At 38.5% G+C, this 21682-nt stretch overlaps 1 protein-coding gene and 1 long non-coding RNA gene across 3 annotated transcripts in view; one reads left to right on the forward strand and one right to left on the reverse strand.

Moving 5' to 3' along the window:
- Positions 1 to 4091: 4091 nt before the first annotated feature.
- Positions 4092 to 8455, forward strand: irx6a (iroquois homeobox 6a). 2 transcript variants are annotated; one of them, XM_056749512.1, is made up of 7 exons: positions 4092 to 4425; positions 5253 to 5519; positions 5894 to 6003; positions 6101 to 6396; positions 6521 to 7141; positions 7313 to 7427; positions 7968 to 8455. In XM_056749512.1, exons 1-6 carry the CDS (start codon positions 4360 to 4362, stop codon positions 7420 to 7422), a joined length of 1470 nt encoding a protein of 489 aa, XP_056605490.1. In that variant the 5' UTR covers positions 4092 to 4359; the 3' UTR covers positions 7423 to 7427; positions 7968 to 8455. The 2 variants fall into 2 exon arrangements, with proteins under 2 accessions (XP_056605490.1, XP_056605489.1); XM_056749511.1 differs by having other exon boundaries at positions 7313 to 7418.
- The window catches only part of LOC130422625 (uncharacterized), a 51065-nt gene continuing 36665 nt past the window's right edge, over positions 7283 to 21682 (reverse strand). Inside the window, exon 3 of the long non-coding RNA XR_008906910.1 lies at positions 7283 to 7405. This is a non-coding gene — a long non-coding RNA (uncharacterized LOC130422625). The remainder of the gene's footprint in view (positions 7406 to 21682) is intronic.

Raw genomic sequence — 21682 nt, forward strand, 5'->3', positions numbered from 1 at the left:
CATTGATCATGTGCTGGTTTCACATAAGAATGCACAGAAATAATGCACCAGTAAGCACCAGAATCTGACACAACAGGGACCGACAGGCCAGATGAAAATAAAATGTGTGGAGGAAATATTTTTAGAACCATCTGGCTTGCGTTTGAGACCATGAAGAAGAAAAATCTCTCCAGCAACTTGATTGAAAATGGAGACCAGAGGCCTCAGCAATTGAACTGTCATAGTAGGAGATGCTGTTTTGTCCAAAAGCGGTAAGGCTAGACCGTGGGCGCATGATCAGTCTCTGTCTGTTCCCACTTACCTCCAGTGCAGCACACTCTCACCTGCACATAAAAGCAGTCAGGTCAATTTTGCTAAACCTACAGAATAACAGCAGTTACACGATGATGACTACCAATTGGTCGCTTTTGGTTTTTCCCAAATCCCATGGATGAAAACCTGAAACTAAAATGTGCCTTCATAATAAAGGATAAACGCATGTTCTTCTCTGCCTGTACATGTAACTTAATCTGTAATTCTCCCACCCTACAAGGCTGAACATTTTACCTCTTCTGGCGTTCTTTTAATTCTGGAGAAAAATCTAAAGTGAAAGAAAACCTCTCAATTAGTTGAACTTCTCCTACTAATACTGCACGGTATCCAACACAAGGCTTTGAAGTGACCGAAAGTGGAAAAGTACATTTGACACCACAACAGCTTGGTCTGCTTAAATGTTTGCAAAAAATTGTCTTAACCTGCTGTCCTTCCCCCTACTGCAAAACCGCAGCGGTGTCACGATCCATACTGAGGAAACTGAGACTGGGACCTAGCATTGAACTGTATCCATAGCAATAAACTGTGTGTCAACTTCCCGCCAACTGTATCAAAATATAAAAACAGTGCAGCCTAAAGTGTTTATGCCAACAAACACCAGCCATATTTGAATGTATTGGCACCAATATTCGGTTAACCTCCTAAAAACATTTGCAGATGGGACCATTTCCAGGGGGCACAAGCACATACAGAAGAAGAGGATGAAAAAGACTGGTCAAAGACAACCCATAGGAAGAACAAATCCCAAATGAGATTGCTTTGATATTTATTGTTTCTCCTGAACAGTACAGATTAAATGGAGAGCGAATGGAGACTTCTGCTTAGTAATAAAACTACAGACGTTTTAGAACAACACAAACCATTACACCGTTATAATAAACACAGTATAATTACTAAGGCGCTAATGCACAGTAACGTTTTTGTCTCCAGAGTTTCCTGGGAAGAAATAAAAATTTAATAATGTGAATTTTTTAACATGCTTGACCAGTTACCACACTCTGACTTACATATACACAGACACGCATTTAATTAAACACTGAGCCCTATATACAACATCCTTTACTTAACCTACATAAAGACAACATACGTTAGTATGAAAGCTTTAGCAGCGTTCAATGAAGTCACTAGGGGGCCTTTTCAGAAACACACACTGTGTCATCACAATCTCTGCCAGTTCAACAATACAAAAACACTGACAATAGATATACAGTTCCTTTATTGGTCCTGTCAGCGACACACTCCTAGTTACATAAACCTTTATTTTAGATGTTAATATTTTTAATTACATGTAGATTAATAAATATGACCGTAATGCACTATAGACAAAATGATCGTCACTGCCAATTCAAGATATCAATGAATCTTATTGGCAAATAAAACATGAAAGCATTTGAAAAATTTGAACTATTTTAAAATGTAAAGTACTATACTTCCTACTTAAACCAGCTGGACTGATAACTTTACTAGACCTATTGGCAAAGATAATTAAGGATTATAGTCTCTCTTTCTCTGGCCAATTTATCCATCTGCTCAGATGAAGTTTGTTTTGGATTTTTCTTCGCTGGGCACTGTTACGGCACATCCATTATAATTTGAGGGCTTCTCATTAGAAGATTTATTACTTTCTTTTTCAATTTTTGGATAATTTAGCAGTGCTAATACCTGGCCAGGAATAAAGCGAGGAGAGACAGTGAGCAATAATTCAGGATCTCGTATGTCTGGGATTCATCTGAATATATTAGGAATATCAGACTTGTTTAATGAGATATCACTATGCTTCGATTCTGAATGTCCCCTCCCCTTCGATCTGCCCCTATCTAAGCAGAGCCTTATTACTATTTCATAAAAAAAGCTCTGATCTGTCTTATGAAAAAGCAGAAAAGCTTTGTAAAATTCATTAAAGCAGCCTGAGAAATGTATTAAATGAGAAGGTGAAGCTGGCTGTTGGTTTAACCTTTCTGCTGTGAGGCTTTGAGCCGTCATAATCCCTATGCAAGGCTAACAGAGGCCCAGACACACACCCTCACGAAGGTAAACGATGGGACCATTCACATTCCCTTGCCACAGAGGATGCCATCATTTAAAGTTTAGAAAATATCTGAAAAGTCTGAAACAAACAGTGTTATTGCATATGGAAAAACGGACCACATTTTAAAAGGGGATATGGATGTGTTATATCAGAACAGAGTCCTCCAGAGACCTGTGGGAGATAAAAAGGGATCTGTGGGAAGGACTAGTCAATGCGCTCTGCCACTAAACATATTTCTGATCATTTTTATACCTCTTATAAATGTTCGGCACAAAACATAATAAAAGCAGTAACTGGAACAGGACGTGTGTCACTCATAGTTTTGAGTGCCATTTGTTCTTGGGTCATACTTAGAGGTTTGCAGAGGCACAGCAGCGGTTCATTTGCAATCAAACTCGTGGCTCTCTGGCGCCTCTCAAAGAGTGAACCTGTAATCGCAAAGAAATCATCGTGGACAAGTTCTCGTTCCTTTGAGCAGGGCAGTGAACTATTCCTCTTATAGGCTATTATCCCTGGAAATAATCAAGCGACAGGAGAGTAGGTAGTCACGCGCTATGAACTACTTTTATTTCACAGTGACACTTGCTTAGGGTGATAATATCATTTTATGAGAGAGAGAGAGAGAGAGAGAGAGAGACAGTAGACTTCTAATTATATTGTCTTCAGTATTTAATAAAACTGCATGTATTACCCTTTATCCAGACTTCATTCCGCGCGAGGGTGCCTTATTTCTACCATCCCTTTCGTGTGCGCATCCTTCAATTGCAATGCTGTTCCCGTCGACTCCCACTACTGCCATATAATTAGACTTGAGAGATTTAGCTAATTTCTCCTCTCTCACTCTCACACTCCCTGTTCCATTCGCATCGTCTAATTTCGCCTCAAAGGCATATTTTCACGGTGTAACTCGCTGGTTAAACAAGGCCATATCCATTTGTTAATTGATGTAATTATGAATTTCTCGTAATAGTCGCGTAGGTGCCGAGATACGCATCAATCAGTTTTCTGTTGACCTGCCAGAGGTTCTCTTCGTGTGCGCACGTCTGCCAGGACTAGCCCTGTCTCTAATAGAGAAAGATGGAAACATCATCGCAATTAACACCAGGTCGGACCTCTGATCGGTCAGAGTCAGACAGATGCGAGGAAGGGTCCTGCAGACAACTCTTGAGATTATTTTGTCATCAGGACTGTTTTTAAAAGCAAAAAATAATAAGCATTAATAATAGTTATTGAGAAATGCTTTTTAGGGAAAGGTAAACACTATAGTTATGGAAAAAGCTAGAAATGATAAAAGCTTTTCTCTTTTTTTTATTTTTTTATTTTATGAATTTCAAATGATTAAGAAAAGTATTTATGAAACAGCTATTTTAATTTAATCATTATTTGCGGGTAGAAACAGTTTCCCAAAATAGTAAAAATATATATATATATATATTAAGTGCATAAGTTTTTTTATAATCACATACATTTTTAAATCAGTTTTAGCACTTCTGTGGACTGGACACTATAAGACAAGTGATTCTTATTTGTTCCCCAAAATATCCTAATGTGTAAAAAATCAAAAAGGAAAAAAACAGAGGGGACAGGGTGTGCAAAACACCTCAAGAAAAGCGCGAAGCATGACGTGATTGGCAAAGACATCATTCTCTCCTCGCTGTCCCGGGATTAGAATGACGTCACACACAACGATACCCTTGCATGGATGAATTCTAAAGAACTATAGAGGCACAAATAATAGCACAACCACAAGTTCATATCTTGCAAGTCTTGCGTTATCCTTTAAGCTTTCTACAGCTGTTTAACAGCAATATTTTTGTAGTTGATGAGGTTTAACTCTAATTTCCTTAAGGGGATTATATATACATATAAAACTAGGGCTGGCGTAAACATCCTCAGTGCTTCCCAGTTAAGTGCAGTCATCTATTATTGAGCGAAAGGCCGAGTGTGGAAATGTGTGTAAGACTGTGGATTTAAAGTAGATTTTGTTTCAATCGGTCAGCAGGAGAAGAATATTGCTTATGGTAACAAAAGAACCAGCTATGTCTTTCTCGCAGTTTGGATATCCTTACAATGCAACTTCTCAGGTAAGCACACAAATATGATGTTATTTTTTTCTCTTTTGTAGATCTTAATTTACGTTTTACTGTATTTTTTACATGCCGTTTCATTTCTGGTTATCTAAACTCAGGTAGATGCACATAGTTACAAAGTAAATCCTGAACTAAGGATACGCTTTACCCTGGCTTTGTCAATATTTATAGTTATGAGTTATTTGAATTATAAATGACCTCACGTGTTGTTGTAAACGTGTAAATTACCTTTACGGTGTAATTGTTGAGAGTGACAGCAAGACTCCTCCCTTTGCCGGTAGCCTTTTCAGTCTCTGTGTATAAACTAATTAGACGTTTCAGATAATAGAAATTTCGACACTAGGACGTCCAACAATTATAAATGTATTTTACTATATATCTAAAAACATGAAATTATTAAATAGATTCAAAAGATGCCGCGCTTGTGGAGGGTAGGTTCAACTTTCTATGGCAAAGTGAAACTTATCAGAAAGTTTTTGTATAAACAAAATATAGCAGCAAGACCCTCTCTCTTTACACACTCAATAAGCACACAATAAATTCGATTTTAAAATGAACATTTTAGAAGTAATATTTCAATTATTTTTGTGTTACTAAATATATTATTTCTCAAGTGAAATAAAACAACCTTTCTTTTATTTTTATTAAAACGCATAAACGTGAATAAAATATAATTTCAAAGGGAGACTTCAAAAAATCTTTCAAAAATCATTTTCACTACATCTTACCTTCATTTTTGTTTAAGGAAACTGCGGATATATTATACTTGTAACCCAAATATGAGATGACACATCTATCTACAATTTTCTTCAAATTTGCAGTTTTTCGTGTCGGCAAACACCAGTACGACTTGCTGCGATTCGATTTCCAGGTCGGTGACAGAAGGACCGAACGCGTCTCAAAGCGCAGCCTCATTCTGCTGTCCCTCCTATGAGAACCGGCTCCTGGCGAGCACACGGACCGAGCTCAACGCCGCGCTCGGGGTGTACGGCTCTCCTTACGCAGCTGCAGCGGCGGCCGCAGCCGGACAGAACTACGCCAACTACTTTCAGTACAGCGCCGACCCCTCCGCCATCTACTCCAGCCTGGTATGCGAAGCACTCTCATCGGATACAGCGCAAGTCCTCCGTTCAATCGATTGACTCATTCATGTCAAGGCTTGTTATTGATTATTTTGGGGTGCTAAGAGGATCAGGCTGTCTGGCGAAATAACTGAATAATCATAGGAAATAAACAGAGACTTAATTGACATTGTAATAGCCTGCTGGATATAAAAGGGCCTGCTTTGTTTAATGGAGAATATATAATATTTCGTAAAGGACAAGTGTTAAATATAAAGATTAAGACGGTGGAGTGTTGTGTGTGTAATTAATGAATGTTATTTTCTAAAATAATCAGTAGGTACAGGACTGAACAATGCCCGTAATATTAAAAAAATAATTTAATTTTACTTTATTTCTAGAACCCACAATATGAAATAAAAGAGGGGTCAGGAAGTCTTCACAGCACTATAACCCAACCTGCCGCCTACTATCCATATGACCACTCATTAGGACAATACCAGTATGATAGGTAAGTAATAATTCTACCTCACCTCTAATAAGACTATTTTTAGTATAATAGTATATAAATGCTCAAAAACTAGATGCTGCTTTTTATTTTAATCCAGGTATGGGACTGTTGATTTTAACGGATCAGCGCGAAGAAAAAATGCCACACGTGAGACGACGAGCACTCTTAAAACATGGCTTTATGAACACCGGAAAAACCCTTACCCTACAAAGGGTGAGAAAATCATGCTGGCCATCATCACTAAAATGACTCTCACACAAGTTTCCACCTGGTTTGCCAATGCTAGACGGAGACTAAAGAAAGAAAATAAAATGACCTGGTCTCCCAAAAACAAAGCGGGTGATGACAGGAAAGAAGACCTCATTGAGACTGATCCAGACAGCATAACCAAAGGTATACTCACTTCTTAGCTGTGATTAAATAATCATTCTCTAAATAACACATTGTTACCTAAGCTTTTACCTGTTGTTTAAAAACAACATTGTGAATTCAAATGACTCTTACTGCTCTTGCATAGACTCCAAAGATAGCAAGGATGAGCGGGACCTGCAGTTCAGTGACCTGGATGACATTGAGGACGAGGACTGTGACAAGCTGGACAGTGACTGTGAGAAATCGGGTCAGGATGACATCCCGGCTTCCTCCCCGCCAAAGAGAGACTGTAACCCTAACCTGAACTTTTCATCTTTTCCCTGCGGCCTGAAGACTTTGGGGGCTTTGAACCCAGACTACCTAGATCCCCTGGGCTCCAAACCACAGCAGCAGCCCTCACCTCAGTCTACTTCCATAAGCACTGTGGCACTCTCTCACTTTGAGCCATCGCAGAAGCCTCGGATCTGGTCACTAGCGCGTACAGCTGCTGCAGGGGTGGTATTAGGCCCACACCATGGAGGAAATGTACGGACTGGGCATGGGGATTGTCAGATGCAGACAGTCAGGATACCCACAGTCGGAGGAGGGCAGTGTGGGGAGCTGGAGGGCCTTCAGGACCCTATCAACCTGAGCAATACTGAAAGCCTTTACCAGGAAGGACTGCAGGGGATACATAAAGCATACCGTAGTGGGAGCTACAAGAACCTCCAGATACACTCTTCAACCTATCCTGTACTGCCCGAATCGTGCCAATACTCAATGGAAGGTACAGAATCTGTTTCATCATAGAAAAGTACAAAATATATAGTTGTTCTCTTTCAACCCTTAATAATGACAATCATATATATTTAAAAGATACACTGGTACATCTGTAGTTTAATGTCATACGGTCCGTTTATTGACAATTACCTGTGCCTTGCATGCTTGTTTACTGCAGGGTTCTCCAGTACAGGAAAAACAGAGACAGAACACACTGTGCTCAATGACACATGTCCAGCACTCCAGGATGCCAAGACCACAGCATTCAGACCTGTGATGAAGAGGTGAGGCAGGTAAGCATGAGCACATATAGTACACACAAAAAACATGATTCAACCTCACACGTGCTGATATCAGTCTCACATGACAAGAAATGACGATCAGATAGACATGCATGTAAACAGATGTGTTAAAATTGTGCTTTTCTAAAAATAAAAAGCAAGAAATCCCATCATCTAGGATTACATACTATCCATCACCTGCAGTCTGCATAGATACAGAGTAATGCCATTACACATACTTTAAAGGTAAAGCATCTTTGATAAAAGTAAACATTTGTGCTGTGCAGTCCTCTGCTAAAATGAATTTCATTAACATTCAAAAGTTTAATCTTACAGCCTCGGCTATTGCAGAACAACAAAAACATAAGATAAATATGCCTTTTTAGTACTTTTGTGTTCGCGTGTAATCTGAGGTAATGATGCAAACATTCTTTGTGTCACCAAAATTTCATAAAGCACTTATCTAATATCTTAGACTGGATAATATCTTAAGCTTTTCACCTTGTCTAAATAATATCATAATATTGGCTTTCCCATTCCCTTTTTAATCAGGACTCTGAAAATGTCAATAAACACGGGGACATTCTTATGATCTACATTATGCACTATGGAACAGAGGCAATGAAGAACTATATGCCCATGGCAGCGGACACTTGAAACTGTATGAGCCCTTTTTGGAACTGTGAAAACTGGAGGCAGCCATAATTTGCACAATATGATTTAATGGTGTCAATAACTTTATGCAATGTTCCGTGTATATATGAGAATAAATTGTCTGTGATTTCTTATGTTTGCAATGGCAATCGTAGTTTAGCAATCCTATTTATATATTAATTGTTAAGTTATCCATCTGCGTTATTTATCTGTTACCATACTGTATGTCCTCCCAAGGTTGTGTTGTTACATTTATTTCTTGTGGTCGTGTACTTAATGTTCTGTGATTTACAGTTTTGGAAGCTGGTGTCAATCTTACAATCAACCTTTTTACTTTTATTTATGTAATAAATGAAGTACGGTACTATGCTCCTGAGGAGTGTGCTGTTTATTTCAAGGAACTGTGTATAAATGTTACTTGTTGTTATTTATAAAAATTTTTATAAGAAATAATTCCTTTCTTGTGTACTGATTGCTTTTTATGTTACTAATATAACTAGCTTTTAACTAAGTTTACACAAATTTTTATTAAATTTAGGTCATTGTTGAAAGGTCATAAACTATGAGGGTGTTTAAACAAAAAGGGTGTGAAGTAAATCAGTTTCTTGTCATTATTTAATCGGTATTGGCATCACATACACTGACTGCTCAGGCTCAAAGTGAGGCAGGAACAGGTTATGCATTGTCGCTTTGTGTGGATTGCGCTCGTGCTGGTGCATCACCAGCTCGTGGTAAAAACAAGGTCATTGAAAGCATCCATACTGTTTAAGTGTTTTTAATATGATCACACCCAATTAAACACGAAAAGCAAGGTAGGTTGCGAATTTTAATATACAGAATATGTTAAGTTTTTTCCCAAAATGAGTAAACAGATAGAACAAAACAAAAAAATATAATAAATGTACACTTTTAGGTTTCATGCGGTAAGAGAGATGGCGTATTTTAACTACAGGCTTCTATTTCTATACTTTTGTTTTTGTTAATTTGGAGAAGATAATTCCACATGGAGTCTTGGAATTTCCTAGTTTTAAACCAGACATGAAGCACGATCATATAAATAAAATAAAATAAATAAAAACTAGATTTGAGCGATGACCTACTGGTCAGGGTCCAGTAAATTAAGCTGCAGAAAGATAGACATTATTTCAGGACGGATTGGAAGATTAAAGCATGTAATAAGAGCATTAGAGTTGTATTAGATCTATTCAAAAGAGCTATGGTCAATTTGTGGGTGAGCTGAAAAAGGGGTCATATGCTGAAATTCACTTTGAACATTTAAAGGTAAATGTTAAAATACTGCGATAAATAAAAGGTCCAACATTGAAATCCTGTTACTAACGGTTTATTTAAAAAGACTAAATAACATAAATAACAATAGTGTTTATTTACCTTGTTTTTTTTCTAGATGGACATTACGATTATTACTGTGAGACGCCTCAACATTAAAAAATTTTATTTCATCGATGCCAGATTATATTTTTGTACACTTTCGGAAGATGTTCGATGCTGGTAAAATGTATATGAGAGGCCTGACAAGATGCAGGTGGCATGCTTATATTTTTGTTTTATTAAAGGTCAACTGACTGTCGTTTGGATTATCCCTCGGGATCTGCACTAGCAAGCAATCTGTCCAACAGGCGAGATCTATTTCTACAAATCTCCCTAAATATAATCCCTCAAAATCATATTCTGAATACTGTTCTGATTAAAAACAGAGAGATTGGCATGATGAATTAACCTGAAAATTTTGAGAACACTGTTGTTCCTCCAACCAGATGAACACAATATTTGATCTTCATATAGTAACTACCTGTATTGACAAATGCCACGCTGCTTGTGCGACGGCCACATAAAGACGTTTGCCTTGTGTTAAATATTTAAAGCAAAGGTAATTAAAATGGGAGCTGTAAAGAAGAGCTGTCAAACATTATTGAAGGTAATGATGCATGTGCAATGGGATTAGTGCTGCAGCGCTATACCTGAGGGAACCGGCAATAATAGCATGGAATCCTGCCACACAGCATCAGGCTCACGCTGCAACTAATAGATCAATTAAGAGCCTGTCTTACAACAGGTTTACACCATATTAAATCTAGACCAACAAGGGTGGAATAAGTCTAAGATTGTGTGTTAAGATGGGGACTATATGTAAATGTCCTGCAATGTTTTCTATTCAAAGAACTGCATCTCTGATTCTCTTTGGGACAGCGCATTAGTCTTGGATAGGTGCATGGGGACACATGCGATGCATTATTATGCAGAGTGAATTGGATGTTCTCAAAACTCCATTAAAATAATGTACATTATTTAATTGAAATACTATCATCAGATAGATAGATAGATAGATAGATAGATAGATAGATAGATAGATAGATAGATAGATAGATAGATAGATAGATAGATAGATAGATAGATAGAAATTCAAATCGGTATGTTTTTCTTCTGCAGAAAAGTAGATATTTTAAATAATCTTGGTAACCAAATATTGGCCCCTGTTGACTTCCATTGTCAACCATTGTCAACCACATTTCTCAATATACCTTATTTTTGATCCACAGAAGAATTAATGCAGAAAAAATTATTTGAATCAATTGTATCATATTTTTTTGGGTGGGGGTGTTTACAATTCCTTTAACTGAATTGTGAAACAACATGTTGACAGACGGCATTTCTGCTATAGCTCATGTTCACACATTTAATTTAACTTATGCGACTAACGGTGCATTCAAGGTATACATTTTTAATCAAACACACTCTACCCATAGAGCCACAGGAGCACATAATAACTTGGTGCATTAAGATAGATTATATTTCTCAACAGAGCAGAATAAATTTAAAACTATTAGTAGTTTAATCTGCAGCTGTGTTTCTAAAAGCTTATTTAGAAGACCAAAGTTGTTTTTTACGGGAATTATTACAAAGACTCTGCTGCTGCTATTATATAATCAATATATCATAAACTGCAATTTACAATAAGTCTTTAGCCTTAGCCCCAAGTGTCAGGCTAGTCCTATAAAACAACACTGCAACTGCCACTGTTTAAACACAAGGATATCAAATATGTCTTATGCATAGTCAGCCACACATTTAGTCTTATGGCTATAGTTTCAAGGTCAGTATACATCTTATGACCTCTGAATGACTCTTGGGCAAGAGGCAATCAGTTGTATGGATTATGTGGTCATGAGTTATATGGACATAAATATAAATCCATGCATCGGTCATAGCTGCTGCATTTCAAAGAATATCATTTTGTAAATGGGTGTAATACACAATAACTGTTTATCATTCTCTGCTGGATGGTGAGGAACCTGACCACAATTGACAAACCCTTAATTATTTGTGTCAAAGGTCATCGGCCGGTTAACTATTGAAAATTAGGTTATGAGGGGTTTTCTCTCTCACCGCAGACGGTTTGCTCACGGAGCCTATGATGTAAAGCAGCTAACTGGTTCTGACAGAACGGCAAGGGCCAATTCATCCTAATAAGGCCCATGATAACAACAACAACATCTCTAACAACAAGTTGCCCAAAGGCAGACAAAAGAGGTAAAGTGAAGGTGCCATTTGATGTGTCCCACACAGTGGCACAGAGGGCATATAAGAGAGGGTCTCAGCAATGATGGCTCCGGGTTCAAATGTTGATGAGGGGGACAATGAACACACTTCATTACATTTTGTCAAAGGGCGCAATGAATTGTATGCCAGGCTTTGTTTCTGTTCATGTCTCTCCTCATGGAATTCCTGGTAGCCGATGTTGCTACAAGGTCCTTGCTAATGAGTTTTGTCAAAGATAATTACAGACTCGTTTAGGTGGCCGAAGTACTCGATGAAAAGCTGGCTTTGTGTGCCTTACAGGTGGACAGCGCGCCTTTGGTCCATGCTACTTCCAGTGCACTCTGAGTGACCTGTCTGACCTGACTGATTCTCTGGACATTGGTTGCTCTGCAATTACGTAGTTCAGACTAATGAAGAAAATCTCAACTAACAGTAATGTATCTTAAACTAGACCAATTTTACCTCAAACATATCTTGACTAGACAAGATATTCATCAGTTATTTATCGATGGTCAAAATGGACGACATCTTTGTCCCGTAAGAGCTGCCGTTGTGCTTCAAAAGGGAAGGGTGGAGTTCCCAATCTCACCTCAACGTTATGTTTGTAAGTGTATTTATGTGGATGCTGTGTGATAATAGAATGAGATGCTACTCCTTCACTGCAACCCTAAAACGCATATTTAGCAAATTCATGGTTTATATTACAGAATGTTGACTTTATGCCTGGAGAAAAACAACTTTGTAGTATGCAAACAACTTTCCAAAATACCCAAAACCACACCTTTAAACGTCAAACCTGTAATTAGCTGTGATGTGTTTAAATGATATGAAATGTTTAACAAAAAGCATCCCTTCAGAAAGAATAGATCCAGCTTTATTTTTATGTTAGCTCACAGCAGGTGTATGTGTTAGAGAATGGTAGCTACTGTACATATCTTTATTCACTCAAACTGCTAAAGGTCTAAAGCTCTGTGGGAATCTCTTCTGTTACATTTAATTCCACTAGGTAGTCAACCCCAAATTGTTCTGACAGAAAGGAATCTATGTTTATCTACCATCCATCAACTTTTATTAGGATGAGGCTGAGAAAGAAGGCAAAACTTTTCTTTTGTTTAAGAAATCCCAAACTTTGGTAAAGATATTCAGTCTGTCTCACTGTAAAAGTACCAGTTTGCAAAGTTATAAAACACTTCATGACACCATCATTTCAATAAAACCTCTGGAAACTTTAGCATAAACTCTCACATGCGAGGAACATGTTCCAAATAAGCAGGTGAGATCGAAGGATATCTGTGGTAGCAGGTAGTTGTGGTACTGCATGTATTCCAGGGCACAGTGTCATCGAAAGGGGCCGTTGCAACACGCCCTCATTCTGTTCTAGCTAGGTAAACAGTATATTGCAGCAGCCTTGGGCATCGAATGCAGACCACACATTGTCACAGCTCACTTTTAGACTAGACTACCATAAAAAAGGCCCATTATGCGCGTGTGGGATTTTTTGCCCAGTTAAAAAGCCCTCTGGGCTGTGGCCAATGACAGAGCATCATAATTATACATTTTATTGGCCATCTCATTCCAGCTATGACTGATTCTGCTCCCAACCCTAAACGTTTCCATTCACTCTTTCATGTGGAAGGGCTGACAGTGCCACAGCTTGCCTGTTTCAAAGGTGGGCTGACAAATATTTACGACCTGATGTGGAGTCACATATAATCAGGTCTCATGAGCTGTTCGAAAGGAATCAGTTATTGGAACACGCTTATCTTTTACATTATAAATGATTCTTCAAGAGAAACACTGAGCCCTTGATGTGGGTGTCCAAAAATAATAAGTGATACATTTCTTCAGCATCACACATAATAAGGGTTATCAGCAGAGGTTGCTGGCTCCGAGAAAATGGTGGAAATAAATGAGTGGCCTCCCTCTACTGGTTAAAGTTAAAACTGCAAATGGGATTATAACTGTCATATTATCAAAATAAGTCTTGTTCCATCTATGAGTAATAATCCATAAAACATATGCATTTTTTAGGAAAGAAATTACATAATTACTTGTGTCACTTTTGTGAACTTTTGATAGTTCAGCAGACGAAACGTGGTGTCATGCTCAGCTAATAACATCCCAGTCAAACACTATAATCAAGACCCACTTCAAATGACATTAAACATATTTAATCAAGTAAATCATATGTCCAGACTGATAAAAAAGAGGCAGAGAGGAAAACAGATATAACAGAGAAGCTGATCATGCAAACAGCAAGCAAGGCCCATAAATTGAAAATTAGCTAATGTCATCTGATCACTGTTAATAGAACACTACCCTAATGCGTCAAAATAAAAGTTAGTGGCCTGATATCAATGTGTCAACTTTACCTCCTTTTCATTTTCTTGTTTCCAGTCATTCTTGATTCTAATATCTCCATGTCTTCTTATATAGCAGGTTAGAGGATGTAGATTTATGACAGTAATATGTTCCTTCCCATGCTTTAACTGCCCATGAACCTTCATGGCAGGGGTGCATTATCCAAAATACATATTCCCCTCTGTATAAGGAGTTATGGGGATAGCGATCCTCAAAATGAAAGCGATAAATCACTATTACGCCATTAACGGGAGCATGGTTCTGTCATTTAGGTCACACTAACGGTCTGAGAATGGTAGTGTTCAGATCATTTGTGTGCACCGCATGTTTGGTGGTCCTGAAATGTAGCCCCGCTCTTCTCCCAACGCTTCTTGCATCTGTTCTGCATTTCCCTCCGATTCCGTCCTCTCTGTGGTCATCCAGCGAGACCCCGCGACAAACTCGAAATGCATTTTCGCAATCTCTGTGGTGGGGGATGCTAGCGCTGAACATATTAAATTTGTTACTAATTTTAAAACTTGGCAGGGCAGGCCACGTTTCTGCCACCCGTTTTCTGTAGACAAGTCAGCTGAAGCCCAACGTGACCACAACCACAATACAAACAGAGCAGGCGGAACAGCAGCTCTCTTTGTGCCCCACACTGTAAATGTTTATAAAAAAGGGCTTTTTAAAACTAACTGGACATAATGACATTATGCCAAAGCGGGGCTGAGCGCATTTGCTCTATTCTCTTCTTGTACTTCAGCAGCAGATAAAAGGTGCTGCTAAAAAACAAGATGGAAACAGAGGAGCGGAAAAGTGAATTCTGCAGGCCTACAGAATTAGCGGTCACGGCGTCACATCTCCAATGAAATACAGGTGCTGGAGACAGATCCACATACTACACAGCACTATTCTACAGGGCTAAGTATTATTCATCTTCCAACATATGCTAAAAAACATTTTTCTATTAACTATTATATTACTTATTTAAGCATGCATTACACAGCCAGACCAGAACAGAGCTTTGAATCAAGCACACAGCAGTCCTTCATTTACATTCATTCATGAGCTCCACACCTTCACACGCCAACATTTTTTGAGACAAGGTCAGAGACCCTAAAGAGCTTTACTCCTTTGCGTGTTTGTGTATCTGTCTGTCTGTGTGTGAATGTGACTGCTTGTCATGGAAACATATTTGATCCTTGCTTTAATTATTTTGCCCTCCCTCGTCATTTAGAGTGCAGGCAGCCATGTTGGCTCTACAGCAGGACTGTGAGTGCAGCTGTCACTAGTGGAACTGCACTGACCTCTAGAGACCAATATCTCCAGGCACAACATGGAGTTTCACTTACACTGACAGCTCTGGCAACAGCCCACAGGAATGACAAAGAGAGACGAAGCTCAGGTAAACCTGTGGTCCCGGACAGACCTGCTAATCCCATTCATTTCGTAAACACACACACACACAGCGTCCTAACTGCGATGAAATTTGTGCACTCAAATTCACCCCTGCATAAGGCATATGCTGCTTATTTTTTATCCACAGTTCACTCACAGTTCATAATGTGTTTGTGAATGTATATCCACATACATTTGTCATAATATATATTTGTTTAAAAGTTGTTTTGCACTTAAGAAAGCACATGTGTAGCAAAACCTTAAGTTTATTTGTCCTACAGAGCAGCCATGTCGGTTCTCTTACAACATGAAACTTATAAAAGCTCCCATCCAACTAAAAAAATATGAGTCATGGACAAACTCTGAAGCAAAATATTTTCATTCTAAATATTAATGTGGGAGGGAGCCAGTTAAAATCAATGAAACCTGCAGTATTCTAGGAGAGAGGCCAAATTATATTTATTAAACATGACATATTTGGATTAGCAGGCAGATAAACGAATTTCCAGCTTTTTCCAACATGTAAACTCTTCTACCCATGCCTAGAAAAACGCTATTAACGGCACAAAAATATTCGTTTGGGATTTTGCCTGTAAGCTGAGCTATTATTTTAAGGCCGTCTTTTCTTGATGTCTTATTGATGAAGATACAAATTCACATTCAGCTTGCGTGTTAGGTGATATTATAAGCATGTATCTCACAATCCAAAAGTCTACAGATGAACATGTGGCATCTCATTCAACATACTAATCATGTTTAAGGGATTTTTTGAATAGAGTTTTACATTGTTACTGCTATCATCATCATCAGTCTTCAATATGTGATAAAACATGCTGGGAAACATTTAAGTGTCTGGGATCATAAAGGATCAATTTAACTGAAGCAGTAAAGTCTAACTTCCCATTGGGAACACAATAAAATACATTTAAGTATTCAATAGTGCTGTACTGACTTGAACCTGTTTAAAGCATTTAAAGGGCACAAGGACACAGCAGTGTCTCACCAGGTCTGAATGTTTAAAAAAATAGTTGATGTGATAATTCAAAAAGTGTTATCGACAATTCTGGGTTACAAACCGTCTCCATTTTAAGGGGTCATATTTTTTCGTTTGGGTCAGTCTACACATTGGCATCAATATAAAGGTATGAGCGTGTGTGCTCATTAATTTGTATAAATGCATATATGCAAGCATATGTGTGTGAGAGAGAGATGTGATGCACAGATGCGCAGCACCATAAGGCAGAGTACCGATTAGGGCAGTGTGTATTGCATGAATCAAAGGGCATGAAAAGGAAACGATCAATCTAACTAATGGGAATCCCCGATGAGGAGTGTGGGCAGAGTCACCCAGCTGTACATCTTGGTGACATCCCAGCTTCAAAACACACACACAAAAACTCTTTTGCATAGCAGTTCCTAACACATGCAACGTGTCATTGTTTCTGAGCATCAGTGTTTCATTTGAGGTCTCCACACGTGTCAGCCATATTTATCCACCCTAGAGGACTCTCTCTAAGCGGGAGTCCATCACACAGACAGATGAAAAAGCAGACACGTCATTTTGCCACAACTTCTAAATACACGTGAGCACGAGTCTGCGAAGAGTGAATGGCAGACGTTTATTTTCTGGCAGCACACTATGAGAATGCAGTGCACTCTGGGCATCCTTTGTGTATCGCATTTCATCCTTCTATAACATAAAGACCAATATCACCAAATACATGATTCTTGGCATCTGTCCTTATGATAGTCTGATCCAGCTTATACAGAAAGTGCCAATTATTTTGATACACCAACTCAATTGACGCAACTTACGTTCAAAATGCTTGCATGCATTTATTAAGCAAGAAAATGGGTTAACCATGACTTGATTTAAACCAGGTAGAAACCTTTGACCTCAAGTTGGAGGATAATGTGTGAGCCAAGGGGAATGCATTCCTGATACCCAGCATGAATCAGAGTCTTTGCCGCCCTTTTGGACGTTCGTTTAAGATTGCTTGGTTGCATAGAGCTCCCTTTAGTGCTGAGCGGACTTTCATAAAATTGATTTTTTGAGTACACCCTTTTAGCGGCTATAAGGTTGAAATATGAACCCTTCATTTCTGAGAGCATTTCTTCTCAATTTTTCCCCTCTCTCCTTTATTTCTCTCTCTTTTTATTTTTTCATCATTCCATAACTAATGATCTGGGGAGGGAGTGTGTTTGAAATTCTCCACAGTAACCATTTTCATAATTAAACATTTCTAATTCTGGAGCTTTGGCTGGCTCTGAGCAAACAGGCAGCGGCGGCGAAGTGGGAAACATCCGACGCCTTTTATTAGAGCTCTTTTTAAATCAGTGCTCTGGATAATGCATTCGCTAATGAAGCAAGAGGACATTTAGCATCCCTGCTCATTAGGAGCAAAACTGTGGCCATTTGTTTGTACAGGAGAGGGAGAGGGTTAAAGCGTACGGTCAATCACACTTAATAACAGGGAGGTATTACTCTTTAATGAGGTATTTACAATTATCTGATATCTGAAAACGAGTGTCCTTTGAGGATATTGCACAGTAAACAAAATAAACACAGTTTTTATGGCATGGGCTTTGGGCTTGGTATAAATTACAATTCATACTGGTGTGTTTTAGAATATGTTCAAATAATTGACAACCTTCCCTTCAGCCTAAGAAAAGTGATATATCATGATATATCACGATAAATTTTAAATCACATGGTTCAGAGGCTTGACACTAGATGTCAATTCATCACCTTTAGACAGCCTGCCGCTAAACTGGGTTCCGCCATGAAAAATGATACATATAAATGATGACAAACATCAACGCATTTGTTATGTGGAGGAAAATGGATGGAGCCGCACGATCCACAGCACTCAATGCTCAGATACCTTCAGTATCAACACTGTTTACATTATTAACAGGACTGGAAATAATAATTGGCCATATATTTCTCACCGTCACTTCCCCTCTTCCAGAGGTGTTTGACATTCTGCAAGGGTTCGTAATGTAAATGACAAAAATGGTATTTATTCCATATCCTTAAAGCCAATGAAGTGATTGAGGAGAGAAAATAAGCCGGCTACAGGTGGGGGTCAATTATCATTTGAATAATCGAGGCAGCAGCGTGGCAGACCGGAGCCGCTCTGAAGTGTGACACGTTTTTATCTTCATGCATTTCAATGAAGTCAGACCTGTACATAAAAGGTTATCACCTAGGAAACATATTTGCCTAAGCACAAGTTAAACAGGCGAGCGAGATCAGCATAGATATTCAATTTAGCCAGCCAACCTTGAACTATAAATATTTCAATAAAACCCAATGAGAATGTTTTCTCTCTCTCTCTCTCTCTCTCTCTCTATCCCCCCTTTCCTCCTCCCTGCTTTGATCCAATTCCATTTTAGCAGTGGGAGATAGGGGAATGAAAGGGGGATGGGATTTATAAAAGGAAGAGGAGTGGGGGGGAAACTCAGCATACTGTAGTTAAGCTAAATGTGCTGTTAGATACATCTAGCCCCTAAAGCCTAAGAGAAGCGGAAGAAGGACTGACGGAAGAAAGCAGACTGACAGAAAAAGTATGAAAGAAAGAGAGAGAGTGAAAGGCAAAAAAATTGAAACAGGGACGTCAATTTAAGAACTGCTGCGGGCAACTGTGGATCCTTTCAGGAGACATTAAATAATCTATTTTTTCTTGGTTTCTCTATCTATCTTTCTCAAGTAGTCATGATGTTACTGCAGGATGGCTCTATGAGCATTATAGACCTTTTGCCCAAAGTGCACTTTCCATTTATTTTCCTTTTTTTTTCACAAATGTAAATCCTAAAGACATTCAATTAACATTTAAATTTTGTTATAACTGTTCTGTTGGATGCATTTTGTTCAAAAGTTTGTGCAGTTTTAAAAAACTGAAACAGGAAGTTCTTCTGGACCAATGTTGGACCAGCCTTGTTTGCGTCTTCTGAAGTGGTCTGTAGGGGTTCTCAACCTTTTTGAATCTAAGGCCCCGCAATTATATTCAACAATATAGATGTCTTTTCTGTTAGTAATCATTGTGACACATTTTTCACACTCCATAATATATAACTGAGGCCACCACGGAGTCAAAAAAGGTCTACAATAGCACTCCCCATACTCCAAAAGACCTCAATCTCCTCAACAGGAAGAGTTGCTCTACTGTGCCACTTCTTATAAAATGCATCCGTATTATCTGTCCAAACAAGTTTATTATTCAGATGAACACCTAGATATTTATAACTCAATGTCCTTTCCCTGGATATTCACTAAAGGTAGTGAAACGCTGCGTGAAAAATAAACTTGATCCCCGTTTCTGATTTGGGCATACGTGAGATATTTTTAGACCCAAATCATAATCCACTCCAACAGTCGGTTTTTAATTCTGTGTTATGAAGTCAAACACAAGCATTTTGGATGATTGTTTCTGTTCAGTATGCTCATTTTATTGTGTTTAAATAATGTGACGTAAACATGACGTCGGCGCAAAAGGGGTCTATTCAAAGGTCCCTTCCCACACACAAAAACTCATAAATTTTACCCGTTTAAATATTTTATGTTTGAGATATTTGAGTTTGAAAGTAACTAGAATTTTTTTTTCTTTATAAGAAAAGGCCACATAATAAGAAATATCTCAGTTTTTAGTTTTTTTTCAGAAAAGTAGGGCTGTTCCACAACTATAGATATATGCATATTCATTTTGTATTAATTAATACATACATGTTTACGTTTCAGAAAAATATAAAATAATTGTATGTAAATATATTATATATATTAATATATACATGCAGACATTGCCTGAATAGATGTATGTATACAAGTTTATAAATACAACATAAATATGCAGAGTGCACGGGCACAAACTTTATTTCTGGATTAATTGTGGAATGGTCCTAGAAATGCATTTTTGCTGAACATAAACCCTGAAAACTGTAGTCTGAGAATAGGGCTGCGTAAGTAATCAGAAGAAAATCATTATTGTCAATTTTATGCAGCCATGTATATGATCGCATACCATAAACTACCATTTCTTTCATAAAAAGCTATTGTAATTACAAATTTAGACTCAAACCCTACCCTTCCCCAAACAAAAACTCCATCCATAAAGGAAGGTTTTGTCGGACTTTGCCAACTTCTTGGCCAAATCTGTCCTCAAAGTATATCTAAACAATCACCCCAACCCCTTCTGAAATAAAAAAACACTGACACACACCTCCACTCAATTCAACAACATCTTGCAAACTCTCTCTCTCTCATCTCCTTTCTGTGCCACACCAACTGACAAGCTGCTTAACTGACTCTCAGTGCATTATGAAGAGAAGAAAGAGCCCCCCTCCGCAGGGCTAAGCCACCCATAGAGACCCCGATCAGTGCCGTGTTGTGACAGAGGACCTGTCAGTGGGGCCGGGCTACAGTATCACTGGGCTGATTTAGCGCCGTCCAGACAGGGTGACAGAAGGTGAAAGCTCCAGCTATTTGTCACTGCTGTGCCCGTGTCAAAGTGTCAGGTGCGGGGACAGAGGGGGAGTGCAGCTGGGCTGATAGTAGAAGAGACAGGCCCGTATGGTCCGAGACCCAGCAGCCTGTCAACCAGAAGTCAAAGTCTGGGCTCTTCAGGGGAGTTAAACCCCTCCTATCTTTCTTGCTTTTTTAATGCCTTCTTTCTGACACAAGGTGATCTCTCTTTTCCTTCCTTTCTGCTTCTCAATGTGCCTTCGTAGGGCATCTTCTCCTAACTGTCATTTTACACTTCATCTTTACAAACAACCTAACTTAAATCCCTATCTTACTTTCAGTTGTATCTCCAAGGCCACCGTTCAAAGCTCAGATCAGAGATGCAGCTGTTTGTCAAAATACAGATAAAGTCTCCATATGTTTAGAGAACAACACTAGGTCATGAAAATATGTTTTGGTAAAAGACTCTTTATTTACGTCAAACAGCTGTAAATAAAAAAACAAACTATCCACTTTAGCCAAATAGCCACGGTAAGAAAGATTTATCCCCAGGACTTGAAATCCATAAAGATTAAGTACAAAAATAACAACAGCCGTAAATCAAATCAAGCAGCATATGATGAGTAAAAAACATTAAATGTGTTCATAAGACGCAAGTAATTCGTTTCTTTAGTCTTTCTTAAGCCTCTTTAGTTGAATATTTAATGGAGGGGGAACCGTGAGCGCTGTTTATAGTTGGGTCAAACACAAGCGCTCTTGAGCTTAATAGGGGATTAAGGCTCTCCCACAAAAGAACACTAAGTGACTTTAGCAGCAGCATAACTACCATTTCTTCCGCTGGAGATCTAGATTC

This window comes from Triplophysa dalaica, chromosome 1 (assembly GCF_015846415.1).
Source record: "Triplophysa dalaica isolate WHDGS20190420 chromosome 1, ASM1584641v1, whole genome shotgun sequence".
NCBI classification, from domain to species: domain Eukaryota; kingdom Metazoa; phylum Chordata; class Actinopteri; order Cypriniformes; family Nemacheilidae; genus Triplophysa; species Triplophysa dalaica.

Excerpts from the sequence above, each read along its gene's own strand:
- irx6a (XM_056749511.1), top strand. The coding sequence starts at position 4,360 with ATGGTAACAAAAGAACCAGCTATGTCTTTCTCGCAGTTTGGATATCCT. Across the intron at positions 6,397-6,520 it reads TCCAGACAGCATAACCAAAG|ACTCCAAAGATAGCAAGGAT; the intron begins GTATACTCACTT and ends GCTCTTGCATAG. Across the intron at positions 7,142-7,312 it reads GTGCCAATACTCAATGGAAG|GGTTCTCCAGTACAGGAAAA; the intron begins GTACAGAATCTG and ends TGTTTACTGCAG.